This window comes from Desmodus rotundus, chromosome 9 (genome assembly GCF_022682495.2).
Source record: "Desmodus rotundus isolate HL8 chromosome 9, HLdesRot8A.1, whole genome shotgun sequence".
In the NCBI taxonomy this organism is placed as follows: Eukaryota; Metazoa; Chordata; class Mammalia; order Chiroptera; family Phyllostomidae; genus Desmodus; species Desmodus rotundus.
Genome location: NC_071395.1, coordinates 110273343 through 110296985, shown reverse-complemented (window position 1 = coordinate 110296985; position 23643 = coordinate 110273343). Strand labels below are relative to the sequence as shown.

At 44.8% G+C, this 23643-nt stretch overlaps 1 protein-coding gene across 3 annotated transcripts; it reads left to right on the top strand.

Moving 5' to 3' along the window:
- The first annotated feature begins 144 nt into the window (after positions 1-144).
- Positions 145-23165, top strand: ACOX1 (acyl-CoA oxidase 1). 3 transcript variants are annotated; one of them, XM_024553703.3, is made up of 14 exons: positions 145-278; positions 523-682; positions 12578-12735; positions 14605-14712; positions 15855-15974; positions 16122-16237; positions 16877-17046; positions 18518-18680; positions 19092-19282; positions 19549-19728; positions 19859-19964; positions 20106-20249; positions 20498-20704; positions 21318-23165. In XM_024553703.3, exons 1-14 carry the CDS (start codon positions 158-160, stop codon positions 21366-21368), a joined length of 1995 nt encoding a protein of 664 aa, XP_024409471.2. In that variant the 5' UTR covers positions 145-157; the 3' UTR covers positions 21369-23165. The 3 variants fall into 3 exon arrangements, with proteins under 3 accessions (XP_024409471.2, XP_024409472.2, XP_045046060.2); XM_024553704.3 differs by lacking the exon at positions 12578-12735 and adding an exon at positions 5703-5863; XM_045190125.2 differs by lacking the exon at positions 145-278 and adding an exon at positions 5703-5863 and having other exon boundaries at positions 544-682.
- The last annotated feature ends 478 nt before the right edge of the window (positions 23166-23643 follow it).

Genomic DNA, 23643 nt, shown 5'->3' with positions numbered 1-23643 from the left:
CTCGAGTCTTTCACCCGCCGACTGGCCGCGAACCAGAACCAGAAGGGGCGGGCCGGGGGCGGGGCTTCGTGCGGTACTAGGGCTGCTCCTCGGGTCAGGTCGACACTGGGGCTACGGACACCCTTCGTCACCTTCGTCTCGTCCTCCGCCGCCTCCGATGGCCGCCACGATGAATCCGGACCTGCGCCGGGAGCGGGCCGCCGCCAGCTTCAACCCGGAGCTGCTCACGCACATCCTGGACGGCAGTCCCCAGAACACCCGGCGCCGCCGAGAGATCGGTGAGGGCGGCGGGCCGGGCCTCTCTCCTTCCCGGAGCAAGGCGCTCTGGATACGGAGCCTGTGGTTGCTGTAGGGCGTAGGCCGTAGGCTGTGGCCCAGCTTTCGAGGCGCCGCGACCCCCCACTTCTGAGGGTGTCCTGTGGGGGGGTGTTGCCCATCTGGAACGGGGACCTGCGCGGTGATTGAGGGAGGCGTAACGGAGACCAGAATGTCTTCGTCTTGATGTCCTTTAATCCCCTCCAGAGAACCTGATTCTGAACGACCCAGACTTCCAGCACGAGGACTTGAACTTCCTCACGCGCAGCGAGCGATTCGACGTGGCTGTGCGGAAGAGTGCCACCTTGGTGAAGAAGATCAGGGAGTTTGGCATCTCAGACCCCGATGAAATCATGTGGTTTAAAAAGTATGTATGTCCAAGCGTAGACGACATTTTTATCTGTGGTACAAGCTCAAACTTTAAATCCGCGGTGTGTGGTGTCGTCGTGCTTGGCACTCGAAGTCTCCAACTGGCACGTTTTTATGCCCTTTGAAAGTTATTTATATATATATATATAATAATGTTCACTCTTGGACGTAAGCCCTTTAGAGGGATGACATGGTAGAACGCTGATAATGTGTTGGAGAGCTTGCAGTTTTCATTCTGAAGGGTCCTACAGATTTTTTCGGCCAGGCATCTCAATTCTGAGTGATTTAAATTCAGAATGCCTTTGCTCTTTGTAGGAAGGAGGCCTGCAACATTTAGAAGCCGAGTTCGGGAGGATTTTTCGAGATCCAACATTTAAGTATTTTTGTGTCAATAACGTTTTTGTGGGATAGTGTAGACCTTGGGTTTTAAATGAGAGAGAATAGGGGATGGATGAAGAAGAGCATTAGTCGAATCTCAGAATGAATGGGAAGTATTCTAAGAACGAGGCGTTGTCGAATCTGGTGGCGGAGTTCACGCGCCTCTCCAGTGCGCGCGAGACCCGTGAAACCTCCCGCGGCCCCAGGGCTGAGTACTTCCTTTTTTCAGACCATCTGTTATTGTTGCTGTTGTGTCTTGTTTTTTTCATTTTTGACTTACTTTTATTTTTTATTAACTGTATTGGGGTGACATTGGCTAATGGGATCATACAGGTTTCAAGTGTACACTCTTGTTTTCGTAGTTTGTTTATTTTTACTTCTTTTTATTTTTTCCATCACCATTTCTGCCCTCTCTGCTCTCCCACCTGCACCCTCCCCCACAGTCACCACAGCAGTCGTGCTTTTTACTTGGGAGAAAATGCACTTTGTTTTGGCCTTTATCTAAATAAACACTCCTTGTGATCTTTGCACGGAACTCGTTCCGCCTGTGGCGCCTCGTACACTCCTCATTTATTCCCGGGCATTTCCTCCTCTAGATGTCTGCATTTTAGAACTCCAGTATTTTCATTAATAAAGATTAAATATTATGAATGGTGTATATTCAAGAGCCAAGAAAAAAAATGAAACGTGTTAGAAGCTCTGCCTTTATGGGGTGATAGTCACCCCTCACATACTACTACCGCCTCTAGCACATTCGGTTTCTGGTTATTTCAGCTTTACCTGCTTATTGTTGTCAAGGTGAAATAATTTACTTTGGCCCTTAGCACTGCCCTCTGTATTCCATTCCATTCCATTTTAGTTACAAAAATACACTTAATTTATTTTTGGTAGCCCATATCAGAGTACTTAGTAACTTCCAAGTGGGCTTTTTTTTTTTTTTTTTTAAGATTTTGTTTCTTTATTTTTAGAGAGAGGGGAAGGGAAGGAGAAAGAGGGAGAGAAATATCAATGTGTGGTTGCCTCTCGTGTGCCCCCTACTGGGGGGACCCAGCCTGCAACCCAGGCACCTGCCCCACCTGGGAATCAAACCCGCTACCCTTTGGTTCACAGCCTGCGCTCAATCCGCTGAGCCACACCAGCCAGGGCGGAATGCTCTTTGTTTTATTTTTAAAGTTTGTAACTCATGGCTGTGGGAATATGGAGATAGAGCAGTGATTTTTAATGTTTTTTCTCTCATGGCACGCACAAACTAATTACTAAAATTCAGCAACACACCAAAAAAACCCTTATATTTTGTCAACCTAACCCAAAAAAGGTATAATTTTGATTCATTCGTACCAGATGACTGTTACTATGTTGGCTGTTCTCATTTTTTAAAATTTTTATTTGACAATCTAAGGGAGCAGAGGTCAGTGCCCCTGACTAAATAGTCAGGTATTGCATGTTTTAAAAATTCTTTCTGCAAACCTGTTGAAAATTGCTGAGGTCGAGCAACTCCTAGAAGATTATGTTTCTGAATAATCCAAGTTGGGTTTATAAACCTTAAAATATTAGTAAGATTTTATCCCTAAAAATGACACAAAAAGATTTATTTTGTTTTGCTTTTAAAATGGTTGATGTAATGTAGTTCAGAGTTGGTTAGAAGATTTCACCATCTGGGGGGGTAACCAGACTCATTGGAAGTCACGAGGAGCTAGAACAAAGTCCTTTCTGTGGGTTAAAGTTTAGTGGACACCAGCCGGTTGTTTCATGGTGCAGACTTGCTGTTGGACACTGCAAAGGAAATCGTCGGTACCTGCTTTGACATCCTTCCAATATCTGTAGAATAGGACAGGGAGATCGACTTCGGTTAAGAGAAGGGAACGGAAGGTAATCTTGGCAATTTCTGAACGCCACCGAGTCTAAACCTGCCATCGGTGGAAGTTCACGCCCGTGATTTATAGACATTAAGAAAGTTAACTATGACGTAGCCTACATTGTGAGGTACATCAGATTCCTTAAATTCTAAAATTGGGGTGGGGGCATGCTAGACATGATGGAAAACAGTAATTATTCTATTTCTGGGGATTTTGGGCGTTTGCTGGTCTCTTTTACATCCATTTCTCCTATCAAAGCAAAACTCATGAGAGTGTTTTGAAGCTGACTAAATATTAGTAAAATACTTTGAACTTTCTCAACTTGAGCAACAAAAGAACTTTTCAGTCCTTGAAAAAAAAATACGGCCTTGCTGTTGAGAGAACATGTTTTCCTGATCCCCTTTCCTGTAATTTTGTCTGTTAATTAATATTGTTTCCTATTAAAAAAAAAACTGTCTTGAGACTAATTTAAAATTCTTTTTTAAAAAAAGATTTTATTTATTTCTTTTTAGAGAGACAGAAGGGAGGGAGAAAGAGAGGGAGAGAAACATCAATGTGTGGTTGCCTCTCACATGCCCCCCACCGGGGACCTGGCCCACAACCCAGGCCTGTGCCCTGACTGGGAATCAAACCAGCAGCCCTTTGGTTTGGGGGCTGGCGTTCAATCCACCAACCCACACCAGCCAGGGCTAATTTAAAATTCCAGTGAGACCCTGGCTGGTGTAGCTCAGTGGAATGAGCACGGGCTGTGAACCAAAGGGTCGCCGGTTCAATTCCCAGTCAAAGCACATGTCTGGGTTGTGGTCCAGGTCCCTGGTAGGGGGCACGTAAGAGGCAACCACACATTGATGTGTCTCTCCCTCTCTCCCTCCCTTCCCCTCTCTTTAAAAATAAATAAATAAAGTCTTTTAAAAAAAGAACTCTAAAATAAAATAAAATAAAATTCTAATGAGAACCAGTCATAGTTTTTGTTACCTTTCTTAGGTTTTTAAAGCCAGTGTCTTGCAAAGTGTCTTCAGGAGGGATAAAACAACATAAAAACAAGCACTCAGATTTTGTTCTTGAGGTGATTTTCAAGTGGCCTCAAAACAAAATCTCAGTATGTTATTAAGAACATAAATATTTGGCAGTCTTTATTTTGTGTCACATCTTTTTCCCTCTCAGTTTCCTAGAGTTACCTTGTGCCAGTGTCATTTTATAAACTCAGAGCCGCGGTTCCCTCCTGGAAGTTGGAGTGTCTTACATTTCCACCATTTTTAGCACCTAGATGACTGCTTGTATTTCTCGGAAACCCTCGTAGGCCCGGTTCCTCTTTTGGTAGGACGGGATTGCGGGGGAGTGCCTTGGTGCCTTTGAGAATGACTTCTGCACTCAGCTGTTCCTTAGGCCCTGGCCCCCCTTCAGTGAGGTGGGGTGTGTTTTGGGAAGTATGTTACTTTCCTGCAGGGCAGCAGCAAAGAGCTGCTCATCCAAGTTACTTGGGAAACAGCTCACCTTTTCTGTTCATACTCCTTCTTTCTCTCCACTCAGTTTCAGTTAACATTTGATGCTGCTGTAAAAATCCTAGAACTTTGATGGTGGCTAGCCAGCCATTCCTTGGATGTTTGAGGCAGTCCTGGCCCTGCTGAAAGGTGGTCCACCACCCTAAACGTGGTGGGGTGATTACAGGGCCTCTGCAAAAGTGAACTGGCAGCGTACCCCCTCTGTCCTTTAATGCATGCTCTGTTTGTTGTACAGACGGGGATACACCGGGGGGCGGGGGAGCACCTCCTCCTCTTCATCCCTTGAGAGCTCGTGAGCATCGGTTAGGTTGTACTGTACACCCTTTCAATGGATGGATGGAACAAAATGGACCCCTGTACATCTATAATTCAGCATAGCCAAAGCTGACTGTGTAATTTCTATTTTGACTATTTCCCAAATTCTGTTTTATTAGAAAATAGCTGAAGACTGAATTTCACTATGATTAGAGAGTTCCTTAATCCAGAGGAATGTTTTGGAGACCACTGGCGATAAGTGTGTAACACGCTCACGCTGCCTCCTGACCCCGCTGTGCTCCGGCCTGGAACGTCCGTTTACCACCCGGGCGCCTGCTTCAGTTATCCGGGGAAATCGTCTGCGTTCTTCCTGTCCTTGTTTTCATTTGTGATATTTTCTTATGTGTCTTTAAAAGAACTTTTTATTTTTAAAATAGCCACCATACAGGAAAAATTAACAGAAATTATTTTACTTGTTTTTTTAACTGAATTTATTGGGGTGACGTGGGTTAGTAAACTTATATAGTGTTCAGCTATACCGTTCTGTAATACATGGTCTGCACGTTGTATTGTGTGTTCACCGCCCCACGTCAAGCCTCCTTCCTACATTATTCTTCTTTGGGAGCTCTTGTGAACAGATTGCAAATAAGTGTTCTATGGAGTTCTTTTGATTTTTTTTTTTATAAGTTAAACCTGAAAATAAAGCAAAAGTAAAGACACACTCCAAAAAAAAAGTCTTAACTAACAAAACCAAAGCAAAAGGTGTTTTTAGGCTAAAATGAAAGTAGAATTTGCTTCCTGGAAAAAGTGTAGAATTAAAGAGGAATTCTGGCCCTGAAATGACATGACACAGATTCTGCTGTTGGCTTTTTAAGTAGTAAAATGGTAACGTTTACATTTAATTTCATGAGAGAGGGGTTTGAATTTTCCTAACCTTCCTCCTGAAGGCCACATCATCCGGCAAGAAGGGGTGGTAGAGTGTAGTCTCTAGAGTGCGGCTGAGATACTTTTCTTTTCTCTCCTGTAGCCTACATAAGATCAATTTTGTGGAGCCCGTGACCCTCAATTTCTCCATGTTTATCCCCACCTTGCTGAATCAGGCCACCAGTGCTCAGCAAGAGAAATGGCTGCGACCCGCTCAAGAACTCGAGATAAATGGCACCTACGCCCAGACGGAGTTGGGCCACGGTTAGTCCACGTTCGAGGGTCGTGGGTAACCCCCCTCAGGACTTCAATTAACAGATGGCTCCTGGCATTTGATTTTTTTCATGCTGCTACATGTTTAGGAATTTATTTTTAAAATTGTTCAATCTTAAAATTCAGTGCCTTGTCCAGCTCAGCAGCGCCCCATAAACGGGTATCAGACTCTGGCCTGAAACATCCTTCATTGTGACCTACCATTGCTCCATACACCCATTTTTAAATGTGCCCAAGTGCCGCATCGTGTCGGTGTCAAATTATTGAAGTCTTTTTTGGAAATTCTTGAGAGAGTCGATGCCTCTACATGTGGTGGATGCCTCTGCCCAAATAAAGTTAACAGTGGGTTTTGATGGAGCAGAGGATTAGAGCAGTTAAGTGTCGTCACTCTGCTATTGCCCACTAGTGGGTTTATAAGATGGTTTGGAAAAAGCCCTGATTCTCTGTTTCTTTTCTACATCTTCTCTCTACATGTCCGTGGACTTTGCATTACAAAAAATTCTTGGTTAAATTGTTCCTAAAAGCCTGGCTACTGTAAAAGTTTGTGTTTGGTCTCAATGTGAAATAAGTTTGTTTTCACGGACAAGGCCATTGGCAGGTTTGTGTGTCTTGCATTTGCGCTGCCCGGTCTCAATCCTAATTATATTGCTTCTGTTACGTAAATAAAGGAGAGTAAAGTGAGGGAAACAGGAAAGGATGCAAGTATCGGGAAAGTTGCTTTTTGTGTTTGATTGGGTGCGTTTGATTTGTGACTCCGTTTAAGGAAATGGTTTTTATCGTAATCCCTGGGGGGGGGGGGGGGGGCGGGCTGCAGACTCGAGCTTGCGGTGTTCTGAACACCTTGTCAAACACCCCGACTGGAGCTTTAGGACGGCCAGTGCTGCAGTAACAAGCCTGAAGAAAGGTGTCCCGAGGGAGGGCAAATAACATTTACAGTCCTTCTGTCTTGGAGGGTCCTGGGGTGGGAGGGAAGAGAGAGAGAATATCTTGAAATAGCTTTGTGGTTCTGAATGAGTCTGATGTGTTTATCTCTTATTAGTATAATCTTTCTGCCTCTCTTTGTAAAGTCCATTCAAAATATGTATTTGCCCTGAGTTTTGAAGGAAGAAAGGAAGAAGCAAAGACTTGAACTTCACTGGTTTGAGGAGCCCAGAAATTGGACTAAAGGTCCTTTGTTGCTCTGGGTGAGTTTGCATGTTGGAGTCGTCTTTCCCTGTTGCTTCTAGGTTTTGGATATTTTCTTGTATTTGAACCAACTTTGTCTTAATTTCTGTAGTTTACTTCAGAGCTGAGATTTTCAACCGGTGTGCCACAAGAATTTTTAAAACGTGCAACACCTGACGAGTCAGGGACACTGACCTCTTTCCCCTTCGATTGTCAAATAAAAAAACCACCACCAACACAATAGCCGTCCAGTGCGAATGAATTAAAAATATACCTGAGGGGAGAAGGGTATCAGGGGATTCATGCTAATGGGAAACGATACAATAAAGATTAAATGAAAATAAAAATTTATCTATTTTGTGTCAAGTCAGCAAAAAATACATTTTTCGGTGCCCCGCGGAGTAATTAGTTTGTGAGTGCCGCGAGGGGGAAGGGTTGAAAGTCGCAGCCTCAGAGAACAGCGTCGTGAGATGAGGTCTTGTCTCCCTTGTTCCCCGCTGGAACCTTGTCAGTGCGCGCAGCTGCGGGTTGTGCTTCCTCCACTGCCCCTCTTTCCCGGGGGAGCGGTCAGTTTGTTAGTGAATGTCCCCGTGTGACAGCGTCGCCTTGGACAGAGCACATAAGTCCTTCAGCATCGAAGAGACTGGCAGTAGAGCAGCTGGTCTGAGATGAAGATTGGACTATTTAAATTCTGAGACTTTGGAAATTATTATCTAAAGTATTCTCACAGAATTGGCTGTAACTTTGAGTCAGGGATTCTTTTTTTCCTAGAAGTCTGTTGTTGTTTTGTAATTTTCTTATTTTTTCATTGATTTATTTTTCCACTAATTTATGCATTCACTGGCTGGTTCTTGTATGTGCCCTGACTGGACATCAAACCCTCAACCTTGGCGTTTGGGGATGAAGCTCTAACCAGCTGAGCTACACGGCCAGGGCAAGTCTGGGACTCCGGAGCATTCATGCTCATTCCAGGATTCTCAGGAATCTCAAAGTCCCGTCACTGCCTCTAGATCGTCCCCTCCTCTCAGCGCACCTGTCTGGTGGGCGCACACGTTCCGGCACTTGGTGTGTGGGTCCGTGAGCCTTAATGAAAGGCAGGGGTCTGGGCCGAGGAAGGCGCCCTCTCCCTGGGGTTGGGTGTTGGAGGGACAGCCTAGAACGTGGTCCAGCGTTAGTCGTCCTGCTCCAGGTCACAAAGCAGGTAGTATGTGTGGTCTTCACAGACCTGTGGTCATTTCGAGTTTTGGTCACTTGGTGATTCTTCCTGTGTGTTGTTGTTAATGTTATTAACATTAAGGAAAATGGAGCTTTTACAATACATAGAGATCATCTTTGAAGATGGTGCAGTATCTTTGCAAATTCCCATTGCAAATGCTCAAATATGAAGTAGAGCACCATTGTTCCTCTGAAACTTGAAAAATGGTGAACTTGATTTTGGAAGACACTGATCTTTCCGCCCCGTAGCCTCACTGCTCTGTCTCCTGACAGTCTCCTGCTCACCCGGTTGTCCTGGGTGAGCCTCTCTGCTGTTGGACTTCCTTCCCGTGAGGCTTGCTCCCAGTATCTGGGCTATTCTAATTCCCCACTCTTATAAATAACAATATCAACTTCTTACAAAAACCATATTCTTCGGGCTTATGTCTTTAGAATATCTCAGAAAGGACTTAGTGCATTGAAGGAAATGAACATTTTACAGCTTCTGTTGCATAGTTCAAGGCTTTTCCTGAAACACAGACCCAGCTTACAACATATTCAGCAACTGTTAGCGTACGTGTATTTCCATGGCCCCATCCACATGGTTACTTTAACTTGGTTTTGCTACAGTAATACTGTCTAGAGTTAAAGAGTTTTAATTTTCCAGTGCTAACGAGCCTGGATATTCTCGCATGTTTTGGCTTACTGTCTGTATCTTGTATAAAACCGGGTTGTTCTCCTTTGAGTATTGATTACATGGAATAAGGATGTTGATCATAGATGGTTACGTTTTATCGTTCCAGTATTTTTTATTGCCTGCTGTTTCTTTAAACATTTTGATTGTGTGTATTCAATGCATCCTTCTCTGAGTAGGTGTAAGTTTTCTTCTGTTTTCTCCCAGTTTTGTTGTTTGATACATATTTAACACTTATGTGTGCTATAGAATGATGAATGAATCCTATATTGTTTTTATGTTTCTTAACTATCAGCTTATTTTCCATTACATTCTTTCTAGTTCCTCTTGGAGTTTTATAATAGTGTCGATTTATTTCTGGATTCTTAAATATATTACAATAATTTGTTTCTTTGGTTTCCTCTAGCGTCATAAATTTGTGCTCATTGCTGCTTAGTAAGATATTTAAAATCTGATAGGATAAGCCTACTATTACAACATTTCAAGATACAAGTATTTGATGTCCTTGCATACTTACTCTTCTAGATGAATTCCGATCTCAATTTGTCGAGTTGTAAAATATATTCTATAGGAATTTAGAATCCATATTACATTAAATCCTTATTATAAAGTATTAACTTTATAGTTCTTTCAGCCAAGAATTAGCAATTTCTTCCCTGTATTTTTTTAGTTATCCTATTAGGTATGTATTTTTTCCTAGTTAAATCTTTAATATCCTGTTACTTAACACATTTTAAATACAGGGTCTGGCACAAGTAATGCCCCTTTTTTATTACATAAAGTCTTCTATTACGAAATCATAAGCATGTAATTCTGTAACACAACAGTATCACACTCAAGCACACCATGTGACCTTCTGGGTGAAACGTTCCAACTGCTGTCCACCTCGTGCGAGACACGTACCCTCCCAACCACACTCAAGCAGGCCTCACTTCTGCCGGACTCTGCTTTGGTAAAACTCCTCTGTGCCGTTTCTGCTTTGAGGGGAACTAATGCATCAGAATGCAGTGATTTTTTTCCTTATCGCTTACAGATTTTCTAAAGTCATTTATTCATGACGACGTTGTTTTTGTTTCTTCCTTTCTCATACCCCATTAACCGAGTCATGTCTTCAGCGTGGAAGGGCAGCCTTTGCGGCCCTGCCTCACCCAGGAGGCGCGCCTGGGCAGGCCTTCGGTGCCGTGGTTTGGGAAGACCACTCTCTCTTCACTCTGTAGCACTTCCCCAAGGAACATGCTGGTGCTTTGTAATTTTTAAGTAAATTATTTAAAAATAATATACAATCTTTATATAATTAACTTTTTAACAACAAATATTTAAGTCAAAAAAATTATCTTGGTCACTTTCTCCTTGTAACATGTCTAAATTCCATCCACTTCTGAATAATCTTAGTCACAGAGATGTTTTTCTCCTGAAAACATTCTTCAGTCTCAAAACAGTTTCTGACTGTAGTAGTTTTACCTCCGCCCTACTGTGTGCATTTTGCGGTCAACCGTTGGTATTATTCCCTAGGGCCACACGCTGCCACCTCGCCTCCCAAGTCTGATGGGTGCTTCCGGTGGCCTTCCCTTCACTGGGCGCCGCCCTGGCTTCCAGTAATGCACATTATCAGCGCTGGAAGGGGCTGGTCCCAGGCCACAGTTTTCAGGCCTAATTCAAAGAGTTTTCTCTTTGGGGGTCCTAGGCCTACATTTATTTTTCTCCCTAGTTACCATCCTTCTAAAAATGGGAGTATTGGCATTCCTGAGTGTGAGTGAAAGGCACTCTGTCATTCCACAAATGTATTTTTCTTTAACTTTTTATTTTGCAATGATCATTGATTCATAGGAAATTGCAGAAATAGCGTGGGGCAGTCCCATGGACCTTTCATCCAGTTTCCGCAAGTGGCCCCGTCTGACTGGGTGCTTCCAAGGGCAGCCCCGCTTAGCAAGTCTCTGGTGGCCTCGGCCTGGTGGCATTAGACTAGACAGTGGCATCAGGCAATGAGTCCTTTTTCCTTTTTTTTTTTTTTTAGAGAGAGAGGCAAACATCAGTCCGTTGTTATACTTATTTCTGATTCATGAGTTGATTCTTATATGTGCCCTGATGGCGGGAGGACGGGGTGCTGGGAAGGGGACCTACAACCTGGCCATAGTGGGACAATGCTCTACCAACTGAACTGCACCCGGCCAGGGCTGGGCGATGAAGTTCTTGTCCTCCTTTTGCCATTGTCTTGTTGTCCTGCAGGCATTTACCTCTTCTCAGTCTTGATTTCTTTGTAAAATGAGTCAGTCGCACATTCTTTGATTTTTTTTTTTTTTTTTTTTTTTTTTTAATGTGGTTGGTTAGCTGAAAGCACAGCCACCCAGTTGGAAGACAGACTTGGTCAGCCCTTGACTGAGCAGTGGGCCTTCATTATTTTCCTCCTCACCTTACATGGGACAAATGGAAAGATCTTAAAACAAATGTTTCTAAGATAATTAAAGAGAATAGTAAGAATAATGTAGAGTTGATTGATGTAGAGCTGAAAGCTCATGGATTGCAAGTAACATCAAAAATACAAGGGCAGCCCTGGCTGGTGAGTGAGGCTCAGTGGATTGGGCGCGAGCCTGCAAGCCAAAGGGTTGCTGGTTCGATTCCTACTCAGGGTGCACACCTGAGTTGCGGACTGGGTCTCCAGTTGGGGGCCCACGGGGGGCAACCACGCATTGATCTTTCCCTCCCTCTCTTTCCCTCCCCCTCTCTCTAAAAATAAATAAAATATTTTTTAAAATTAAAAAATACACGGGCATATGGAAGGCACGTAGAACTGTTTCCTATTAAAGACATTCACACGGAAGTCTAAGGCACCTGCAGATTTAAATGGGACAGAATGATTTTAGAAAGTGGAATTAAAATGACTGCTAAGATGCTTATTATTGTTAGTGACAAGTCCCATAAATTGTAATGGAGAGCTTGTTACACATAAATCTATTATTTGTAGTTACTATGGTCTTCACTAGAAATTGCATGTCTTTTTTATTTCTGAAATTTATTGGGATGAAGAGCACTGTCAGTTTTTGTATTAAATGGTCTCAAAGGCATGTGGCTAGATATTTATGATGAACCCGAATGAAATGACCAGAGTTAGTGGAGGAAGGTGGATCAGGGCCGGTGTTTGCGGACAGAAGAGGTTCCTGCATAATTGGAATTGTACCTAGGAAGAGCTTCCCTCTGAGAGCACTCTGTGTCCTGTCTCAGCCGCTCATCGGAGTTAATTCTTGTCCAGCCTGAATTCTGCATTCCCTACGGCCTCTGTAGATTTTTACTTCCTTTGATTTAGTGGCAAGCCTGGAGTCCTCTGCCTTGCTCACGTGGTTTTCTGCTGCACAGGCTTCGGAATCTGCAGCCAGTTCTTCCAAACTGGATTATTTTAGAGATGAGCAGTGTATGACAATACTTTGTGCCTACTCAAAAACAGAACAGAACAAAATAAAAGACCCGGAAAAGGTCGAGAATTATAAAGTAATACAGAAAGGGTCAGTGCTCCCATATGTGATAAAGTCAACCCAACTAATTCATATGTACAGAGGTTTATGTTTTTTTTTCCTTCCCTTGATCTGTCTGTTCACACTGCTGATTCTCTCACACCCGGTGGCTCTCCTCTAATGCCCTCCCTTGGTATTCCTTTGAAGCTTTGCGCACCGAGGGCCATCGCCTCTGGATCTTCACTTGGGCATGTTCCTGCCCACCTTGCTTCACCAGGCGACTGCGGAACAGCAGGAGCGCTTCTTCATGCCCGCCTGGAACTTGGAGATCATTGGCACTTACGCCCAGACAGAGATGGGTCATGGTACGGTGCATTCAGTCTGCCTTCTGGGTCGGGCGGGACGCTGTAGGCTTAGCACGCGTGGAGTGCCCGCCGCACGTTTGCGACAGCAGCCCTGCATGCCATGTGTGAGCTGTTCAAGTGTGGCGCTCTGCAGAAGCCAGGTTTTTCAACACACAAGTCTTGGCGCAAACATTGCTTTGCTCAGTGAAAATGAAAGGTTACATTATCAAGATACATGCTGATTTAAAAAAAAAAAATTGGTTCCCCTTCAGAAGGTCAAGAATTACAAGGGAGGCCTTACTAAGTGGTTTTCCAGGCTCCTGAAGTTGCATAGAACGTGTGTGCATACAGAATCTGACCCCGTCTTTCTTTCTTCCTTACCATCCGAGCGCCCTCACTGCTGATCCGTTACTGGCCTTGCAGCAGTTCCAGAAGAAATACAGATTCATAGCGTGTGTGCTCTTTGATTTGCTGATGGGAAACGAGTGGTTTACTTAACGAAAACATGCAGCATTTTATACCTGGAAGTGGTTTGTGCCTGAGTCCGTAAAGGCAGTAAAGTTCTGAAGGCGGCTTAGCCCGAGTTCCGAAAATAAGATAAGCTGCGGCTCCAGGCTCTCGGTTCCCACTCTGTAACCACCACCTCTTTTCTTTCCGCCCCCCCCCCTCCCGCCTTTTTCAGTCTGTTCCGAGTTGGTGTCTGTGCTTGTCATTCATCTGCTTTGGCTCCTCCTTTTCTCCTCAGAGGTTTCAGGACGGCCGGTCTAATGTGTATTTGCCATTTGCTCCTTACATCTCCGGGACTTCGTCCTCGTTTTATAGCTGCTTTGGCTTCTAGTGCTGGTGCTGAACAGTGCTTTACAGGGGCTTCAAGACTCTGGAATACCATTTTAAATGCTTCATCTGTGCATTTAAAAGCGTTCTGTCAGAATCTGTTCTGTGAATGTTATCTTATTTTCCTAAAAAACTGCTTCTTTGGTGAAAGGACTCTAAAGTGTCTTTCCTTGACTCCCACCTGGGGGAGGTTGTTGGTTACAGGTGAATGGGCCTTGTCTGTTGTTGGTCTGGTTTCAGAGCTTGAGTGTTTAGTGAGATTTGTATTGGAATTTAAAACACGACTCCCCGTCCCTGTTCAATAAACAGGAAACTGGAAATTCTTCCTGGTCCCACTCACGAACCAGCCAGGACAAAGTCACCGTTCGAGGTCTTTTCCTCTGTAATGGTCACACCTTTCTAAGATCTTGTTTTCCGTTCTAGCAATCATTCTGAAATAAATTCTCCATTTACAAGGCCTTTAACTAGAGTCTCTTCCTGTCACATGTTACCTTATTCTTGTAGTTGGTGTGGTAAACACAATCGTGTGAGTTGAAACTGGTGTGCTCACAACTTAGAGACGGATTTAAAAGGGCAGTTAACTTTCCTATGAAATTCGTGTCCTGTGATCCTATGAAACTATGATTCTAAGCTGCCTTCTCATTTTCTTTTGGTTGATATAAGTAAATACTACCAGAAATCATGGAAATTATGTATCTTAGTTATCAACCATTTGTAGCTCATCTAAAAACATTTTACTATTGTCAGATTGTGTTATTCTCTGAGATATCAGACCTTAAATCAGGGGTGTCAAACTCATTTTCACCAGAAGCCACATCAGCCTCCCTATTGCCTTCAAAGGGCCGGATGTAATTTCAGCTCCTTAACAGTTAAGGAGTAGTTACATTTATACAGTCCTAAGATTATTTCAGCCCTTTGAAGGCGTCCGCAAGGCTGATGTGGCCTCCGGTGAAAATGAGTTCGACACCCCTGCCTTAAAGAACTGGACGGGAGATTTTACCCCGTACCTATCTTTCCCCATGTTCCATCTGAAGTCAGTGTAATTTATTTCCTTAGGAACTCATCTTCGAGGCTTGGAAACCACAGCCACTTATGACCCTGAAACCCAGGAGTTTATTCTCAATAGTCCAACTGTGACCTCCATCAAGTGGTGGCCTGGGGGACGTAAGTGAACTTTTTTACAGTTTAGGATGTTTTGAAGATTTATTATAAGATCATGTTTCAGAGGTAGAGTTTATATGAGAATATAATTTTACAAGGGTTAAACTGTTCTAAGCAATTCAGTATTTCTTGGTCCCTTGTGATACGTGTTTCAGACATTTGTACGGTGGACCAAGTGCAGAAAGGACAGCTGTCTCACTCTGCTTTTCTTAGTTTTTCGTCTGCACAGTTCCGTGTCTTAGCATAGTTCCCACTGCCGTCATTAAGGTAACTTCGTATCCCCTGTTTGGTCAGTCATTTCCATAATGAAAACACTTGAGTTGTTTCCAAATATTTATTAGGAGAGTAAGTCTGACATGAAACTTATTTAATGTCTTGCATTCTGAGTCATTGTCTTAGGGTGTGTGTTTCAGATGACGTTAGTGCTCGAAGGATTTTTGTTACTCACGTTATGTATTTTAATTGTACTGTTACATTTTCATGAGAAAAAAACTAGCATTCACAAAGAAGACGAATATTTCTGGATGTACTAACCAGAAATCTCTCAAGGCAGTTCTAGCCCACGGAGCTGCCAGCGGTGGTGGGAATGCTCCCCATCTCTGCAGCTCCATAGAGGTGCCACCGGCCATGTACACCTGCTGAGCACTTGAAATGTAGCTACCTGACTAGGGAAGTGAGTGTTTTATTTAATTATAATGAATTTAAATGTAAATAGCCATATGTGGTTCGTTGCTTCTGTTTTGGAAAGCGCTGCCTTAAGGGAGGTAAAGGAAGTAATTTAATGTTCTTACTGGTTATCCTATAAGTGTTTTATGTAAATGAGTAAATAACTAGGAAAGAAAGTAGAGCTGTCTTCTAAAACGGGTTGCTATCGAATCCACCTTGACCTTACCCGGTGTTCTATGCCAGTTATCGCATTGGGATTGCGCTGCCAACATCCCACAAGTTTTGGTAACTGTCCGCTTAAGTGGACTCGCTTCTGGAAACAGGTGTGGCGCTGCCCTGAGACCAGCTCTCCACTCACCCTTTGCTGATGGAGCCCAGTGTTCTAGTTAATGGATGTTCTTCTCCCTTCTTCTGTTTCTGTCCTTTGAACATGTAAGGATGGTTGCTCACTTCTCTCTCTTCTTTCTTTGACGTGACAGTTGGAAAGACTTCAAATCATGCGATAGTGCTTGCCCAGCTCTACACGAAGGGGAAATGCTATGGATTACATGCCTTCATTGTACCCATTCGAGAAATCGGAACCCACAAGCCTTTGCCAGGTTAGAATCGTTCATCCGACGTTGGGGAGAAAACTTAAACTGAGCACTTACCTTCTGCAGAACATACAATACACAACTAAAGGGGAGTGGGGACAGCCGGGGTTCCAGAGCGTGAACACCTGGTGGCTTTCCCTTCTCCTGAGGTAGGCATCACCGTTGGTGACATTGGCCCCAAATTTGGCTATGATGAGATGGACAATGGCTACCTGAAGCTGGACCATTACCGTATCCCCAGGGAAAACATGCTGATGAGGTACGCCCAGGTATGTCAGCACCGAGGCGGCGGCGGAGGTGTCAAGCTCAGGGGTTGCTGAGGCTGCTGATAACCACAGGGTCAAGAGGGGTCTGTCTCTGGAAGGTCATAACGTAGTTTTACCTCTGATGCTTCTTTAATGATGACGGTGAAACCAGAGGCTGTTGGCAGGCACGGAGAGCATGTTCTAGTTTGCCGAACTGGCGCTCTCAAACCCCAGGGCACGTTAGAATTGTCTGGGGGGTTGGCTGAAATCCAGATTTCTTGGCCCCCAGTTTATGATTTAATAAGTCAGTGTGGGGACTGAGACTTTTTTAAAAGATTTTATTTATTTATTTTTAGAGAGGGGAAGGGAGGGAGAAACACAGACTGTCTGCCTCCCATACATCCCCCGACTGGGGGCCAAACCTGCCACCCAAGCATGTGCCCCGGTCTGGGATTGAACCAGTGAGCTTTTGCTTTGTGGGATGATGCCCAACACACTGAGCCACACCGGTCAAGGCAGGACTGAGATTTTATATTTCAACCAAGTTCTGGGGCAAAGCCAATGCTGCCGTTCCGTTTCAGCGGCCACACTTTGAGACCCACCAGCCTAAACCGTGCTGTGGGTTTAACAGAAGGAAGCATCCGTCCCATGTTCTTTTTGCAGGTGAAGCCTGATGGCACCTACGTGAAACCTGTGAGTAACAAGCTGACCTACGGGACCATGGTGTTTGTCAGGTCCTTCCTTGTGGGGGAAGCTGCTCGCTCTCTGGCCAAGGCGTGCACCATCGCCGTCCGATACAGCGCCGTGAGGCACCAGTCTGAAATCAAGCCCGGGTAAGGGTGGGGTCTGAAGGGGGTGCGATTCTGGAGACCTGGCCTGAAGCCCATTCAAATATCAGTTACCCGAATACGGTATAGGGAAGACTTTTATGGTATAAAATCAATTAAGGTAGCAGTGTGCTGGGTCTGCTACTTAGAACCTAGACTTCCTTTTCATACGTGAAAAGGATGAGAGTGCCGCCTCGTTATTTTTAACCTTCTAAGAGAAACAGTAACACTACTTGAGCTCTGTACATGAAATGTGCAAAATGTTACAACTATAAATCGGGCACGGTAAAAGTAACATTAAACTTTATTTTTTTAAGAAGTATGTGTCTGTCATTTTACCTTTTCTTTTTAAAGATTTTATTTGTTTGTTAGAGAGTGGGGAAGGGAAGGAGAAAGGGAGAAACATCAATGTGTGAGAGAAATGTTGATCAGTTGCTTCTTGCACACTACCAGCTGGGGACCTGGCCTGCAACCCAGGCGTGTTCCCTGACCGGGAATCAAACAGGTGACATTTCAGTTCTCAGGCCAGTGCTCAATCCACTGAGTCACAGAAGCCAGGGCAATGACATTAAACTTGATTCCCTGTTGTGTTCGTGCCCATAGTTCACTCCTACTACTGCCTTTCACTTGGGCATGACTCCCAGATAACCTTCTTACTTTTTTTGTTTGTTTGTTTTGTTTTTTTTAAAGCCTTGACCAGGGATAGAACCCACAACCTTGGTGTATCGGGATGAAGCTCTAACCAACTGAGCTACCTAGCCAGGGCAGCCCTTTTACTCTTAAAGAAGGAATAACGAAATTGATGAGAGCAGATCTTAGTCTTCAGATATTTAACTCTGTGCATTGGGTCTTTTCCATAATTGTGGTAAAAATATTTCAGTAGTGTATTCACCCATCTAGTTAGCGGGTTAGGTAGTTTTAACATTGCCTTCTGCCCTGGCTGGTGTGGCTCAGTGGATTGAGTGCTGGCCTGTGAACTAAAAGGTCGCTGGTTTGATTCCCAGTCAGGGCACATGCCTGGGTTGTGGGCCAGGTCCCCAGTTCGGGGCATGCAAGAGGCAACTGATTGATGGTTTTTCTCTCTCCTTCCCTCTCTCTAAAAATAAATAAATAAAATTTTTAAATTAAAAAAAAAAAAAACACATTCTCTTCCTCCTATAAAGTTAACTAACTTTGATTCTGTAAGTTGCCACAAAATATAATTTCCTTAGTCATACTGGAAAGACAAAGATACAAACTTCACAGCCAGAAACGTCTGTCCACCTGAGACAGCTTAATGAGGTGCTTAGGAGCATCTTCTGCAGCCAAATAGCCTCACTGGTTCAAGGATCTGCCACTCATTGGCTGCATGAGCGCCGGCAGGGTCTTTGTGAGGATTATATAATATGTCAGCGTGCTTAGACTGACCCTGGCACAGACTAAGTGCTGTTCGTGTGTTTAATTTTCTTTTTCTTCTCTTTTTTTGTATATCCGTTAGTGAACCGGAACCACAGATTCTGGATTTTCAGACCCAGCAGTACAAACTCTTTCCACTGCTGGCCACCGCCTACGCCTTCCATTTCGTAGGCGCATACATGAAGGAGACCTACCATCGGATCAACGAAGACATTGGCCACGGGGACCTGAGTGAGCTACCTGAGGTGCATGTGGAGTCGCGCTCACCTGTGGGCGCCCTTCTCTTTCCTGTCTGCCCGTTAGCAATGTCCAGAGGCAATGGCATATTGGGGTTTCTTCAGCAGTCCCTGTAGTCTCAAAAGACCCAGAAATTTTTGATTGAAAGTAGATTAGGTATGAGGATGTGTGGGTTTTGTCTTTGAAGTTTCTGAAGTGCTGTGCCACGTGGGTCATTTGTTAATCCAGGGAACAGGAGGGGTGGCTCTTTGCCAAGGAGACCAGTTCAGTTGGGCGTGTGTGGTGGCCATGCCACTGCAGTTGGGTGTGTGGCCAGCGATTCTGGAAGTGGGCGGCCCTGGTAGAGGGGTTTCGTGGTTCCCATTGCGACAGGGACTGTCAGCGCGCAGGTGTCCTGATGGCCCGGGCTTCCCCTTCAGCTTCACGCGCTCACCGCCGGGCTGAAGGCCTTCACCTCCTGGACCACAAACACCGCCATCGAGGCCTGTCGGATGGCGTGTGGCGGGCACGGCTATTCGCACTGCAGTGGGCTTCCCAACATTTACGTCACCTTCACCCCGACCTGCACCTTTGAGGGAGAGAACACTGTCATGATGCTGCAGACGGCCAGGTGAGGGTCTTAGTTCGAGCTACCTGTTACCTGTTGGTAAGACCGTCCACGCCCTTTTCCTCACTTCCCGTTACTGTGTTTTCTCTGCACATTACATTTGTTCCTAAAGACGCCGTCTTGCCTTCTGCCACGGCCCACTGGTTTATCTCGTGATCCTGCTTGCAAGGGTGGAACATCTGTCAGAACCTAAAGCCTTTTGAAGATTGTTTTATTTCTGTTTCACAAGAAGCAGAGTTACTGAAAGCACATGTACCGATGATTTTTAGGTTCCTGATGAAAAGTTATGACCAGGTGCAGTCGGGGAAATTGGTGTGTGGCACGGTGTCCTACCTGAATGACCTGCCCAGCCAGCGCATCCAGCCACAGCAGGTGGCAGTCTGGCCAACCTCAGTGGACCTCAGCAGCCCCGACAGCCTCACCGAGGCGTACAAACTCCGTGCGGCCAGGTGAGCCCCCACAGGGGCTGGAGTGGCTGCTGTGGGGGCCTCGGGTGAGGGCCTGCTGATGGAAGAGGAGGAAGGCACGGGCACCACGGATCGTTTACTCCCAGCTTCAGCTTTCTTTCACTCTCAACAGATTAGTAGAAATTGCTGCGAAAAACCTTCAAACCGAAGTGAGTCACAGAAAAAGCAAGGAAGTAGCATGGAACCTGACTTCCATAGACCTCGTTCGAGCAAGTGGGGTCAGTGGCAGGTCTCTCTCCGTCCCCCTTTCTGCACGCTTTATGCCACCGCCCACCCTCGTTTGGGGAGGGCAGAAACCCTGTCGCCGCGTGGAGGATCCTTTTCAAAGGTCTCACGTTCTGCTGCTTTCTTTTTTCTAGGCACATTGCCACTATGTGGTAGTTAAGCTCTTTACAGAACAGCTCCTCAAAATTCAAGATAAATCCATCCAAACTGTCTTAAGGAATTTATGTCTCTTGTATTCTCTGTATGGAATCAGTCAGGAAGCAGGGGATTTTCTTCAGGTCAGTATTTTCCTAAGTTTTATTTTGTTTTTTGGTAGAAAAATAATTGGTCTGCTTTATAAGTACACATGCGTATAATGTATCTGTCTAGATACAGGGGTGGTTTACAGTTGTAGTAGGTTACAGTTGTTCATATGGAAAACAGGGGCACAGGCTGTGATGAATTAGCTTTCTTAATTCGAGTGTCACAACTATAAACCGAGTTGGGCCCGCACCTGTGTATCGTTTGCTTGCTCTGCTTCTTCCAGGAGAACATCCTGACAGACTCTCAGGTCACCCAGGTGCACCAGCGCATCAAGGAGCTGCTGACTGTCATTCGCCCAGATGCCGTTGCTTTGGTTGATGCGTTTGATTTCCAGGATGTGTCGCTGGGCTCTGTGCTTGGCCGCTATGACGGGAACGTCTATGAGAACTTGTTTGAGTGGGCCAAGTCTTCCCCGCTGAACAAAACAGAGGTAGAAAACGCTGTCTTTTCTTTTACTTTTTGAATTCTCAATTAAGACCCTAAGACAGGAAAGACCTCTGAGCATGGTCCAGCTGTGAGAGCTCGCGTCGGACATCACTTAGTTCAAGCAGCAGGCTCGGAAGGGAACTGGGTCGCTCCCTCGGTAAGCAGGTGTTTCGTTTCCTTGACTGGTGGCTACTTGAAACATTTGAACAGACCCACAAACGACACCATGGCGCAGCCCCACGGCCCTTCTCAGGCTTCAGCGCCTGTCTGCTCACAGCACCTGTCAGCAGCCCTCACCCCTCCTCCTGAGGGTGATTTCAGAACAAATCCAGGGTCGTTTCACCCATGGATGTTTCAGTATGTATCTCTGAAAGATAAGGGTTCTTTTTAGAAACATAACCACAATACCATTCTCACGCCTAAACACATTAATAATTCTTTAATATCATGAACTACTCAATGTCCAGATTTTCCCAATTGGCTCAGTTCCGTTTTTTCATGCCTTCAATTTCTTTGGATCAGGACCCAAATAAGATTCTGATAATGTCTTGGTTAAAAGTGTGCTCTTCTACACTGCAAGCCCCCTACCAGTCACTGCCTCTCTCCCTTCCCTGCAGGTCCACGAATCCTTCTACAAGTACCTGAAGCCCCTGCAGTCCAAGCTGTGACTGTCAAGCAGCCAGTTCGCTCTGCTCCAGGAAGCAGCTGGACCCGTCCACTCACCCCGTACGTCACACAGATCTGCGCAGAATCTTTATCGAATCAGAACTATTGGGCAAATGATAAATTGACCCTTTTCCTCTTTATAAATGAAGGAAAAAAATGAACAGTTTTCAGAGATTAAATGAAAAAACCAATGTGTTTTAAGTGCAATTAACATTGAAAGAGGCCTCTTAAGCATTCAGAAAAAACTTAAAGAAATGCAGTATGTCTTCCCTTTGCTACACTGCTGGTCCCAGTAGGCCATAACTTTTGATAATTAGTAGAATTTAACTACTAAGTAGTTAATGTTTTCACATATTAATTGCTAATCACTGGATATATGTGTTTTTTAGCAAAGGTATTTTTTAAGTGGGGTAGAACCCCTGTAAGCTTTCTGCTAAATACCCTACTGTGCCCACATGGGCCCTGGCTTAAAAGCAGGACTGAAGAACCGGACTGGGGGAAATAAACTCATCAGGAGATTTGGTGTGTGTGATTCGTGCTCGGCACGCTTCCCGCCCGCCTGCCCTCGGTCGCAGACGCAGTGTTCCCACCTGCTCCCAGTAGCGCTTCTCCAACACAAGGGTTTCCTCAGCAGGGCCACTGTCCTGCGCAGCTGGGTATGAATCTTCCGTTTGAAGGGTCCTTAAATTGTCACTGCAGTAGTAGCAGCACTGCAACTCCCTTCGTCCCCAGCTTTGGTAGGTGGCAAAGTTAGGAGCACATAGGACATCTGACAGCTGATGGGACTTCAGTCAGTGGTGTTTGATCTCCGCGCCCCCCTCCTCCCCTAACCTCCTGAAAGATGCGCTGAAGGAAGGAGACCAGAGTCACGGTTCCTCCCTGGGAGAGGAAGTATAGGGGAGCTCCCGGTTCTGCTCGCCACCACTCTAGTGGCCGCATTGATGGTCCGGAACAATCTGGATTTCACCTCAGAGTTCTGTCGTTTTGGCCCAAACCATTAAAGTGCTTGGAGGTGACAGTGCCTGGCATGACAAAAAGTGAAAGTATCACTCAGGTTACTCACTCTCACACCCAGGAGTAGAACAAAAATCGTTTGCAAACCCTGCATTCTGATTTTTGGATCAGAAAATGCGGTTGGAATTATGGCTAAAGGATAAATGGAAGTTCCATGGAATCTACTGTGTGTCTGGCTTTATTTCCAGTATGTTTCTAGGAGCTTTATCTGAATCGCGAAATTGTCCTTTCAGCTGAAATCTAATGTACACAATCATCCTATATTTAAAAGGTAAATGTACCTCTTAAGGAAGTTTATTCTTAAAATCAATGTAAAGCGGCACATCCTTGGTTTCTTTTTTAACCTGTTACCTGTACCTGTGACATCTGCCTCATGGAACCAGGTGTCCTGCAATCAGTCTTGTGAGTACAGTATCATTCAGTGGGAATGTACTTCTGTCTTGGGACCTGATACGCAGTCTGTCCCAGTGGAACTGTAATAGGAGAATTTTAAGTCCAGCAGAAGTACTCTCTGTTGACACAAGCCTTAATCTTTCCACCAGGGGAATAAACTGATCATTGTGTTAAGATTGAAGGAAAACAGCACCGTGTTAACCTCATTGGGGTATATCTTAACAGTTCAGGTTCTGGGAAATAGTAAATTTAAATTGCTCAGTATTCACCTGGTAAATGTAGAACTGTTTCAAAATTAGTATTTAAATACCTTACAGATGAATATCTGGAATCAGGATCTGAGGGTGTTTGAAATGACGTGAACCTAATAAAAAACTAAATTTGATATTTGATACTATTTTTTATTAATACTGGAGTGTTTTGTCTTGAACTTCATTCACTGTAATCAAAGAGTAAAGATGTAGGGAAAGCTCAGTAATTTGTACATTGAGGGGAAAACCGCAGTGTCACCTCTCACCTGTCAGAATGGCCATCATTAATAAATCAATAAGTGCTGGCGAGCACGTGGAGAAAAGGGAACCCTAGTGCACTGTCGGTGGGGATGCAGACTGGTGCTGGCACTGGAAACAGCAGGGAGTTTCCTCAGAAAACTAAAAATGGAACTGCCTTTTGACCCGGCAGTTCCACTGCTGGGAATATACCCTGAGAACCCTGAAACACCAAAAGAACCTATGCACCCCAGTGTCCGTAGCAGCACAATTTACGACAGCCAAGTGCTGGGAACAGCCTGAGTGCCCGCCAGTAAATGAGTGGATAAAAAACCGGTACATTTACACAGTGGAATACTGCATAGCAGAAAGAAGGGGCTCC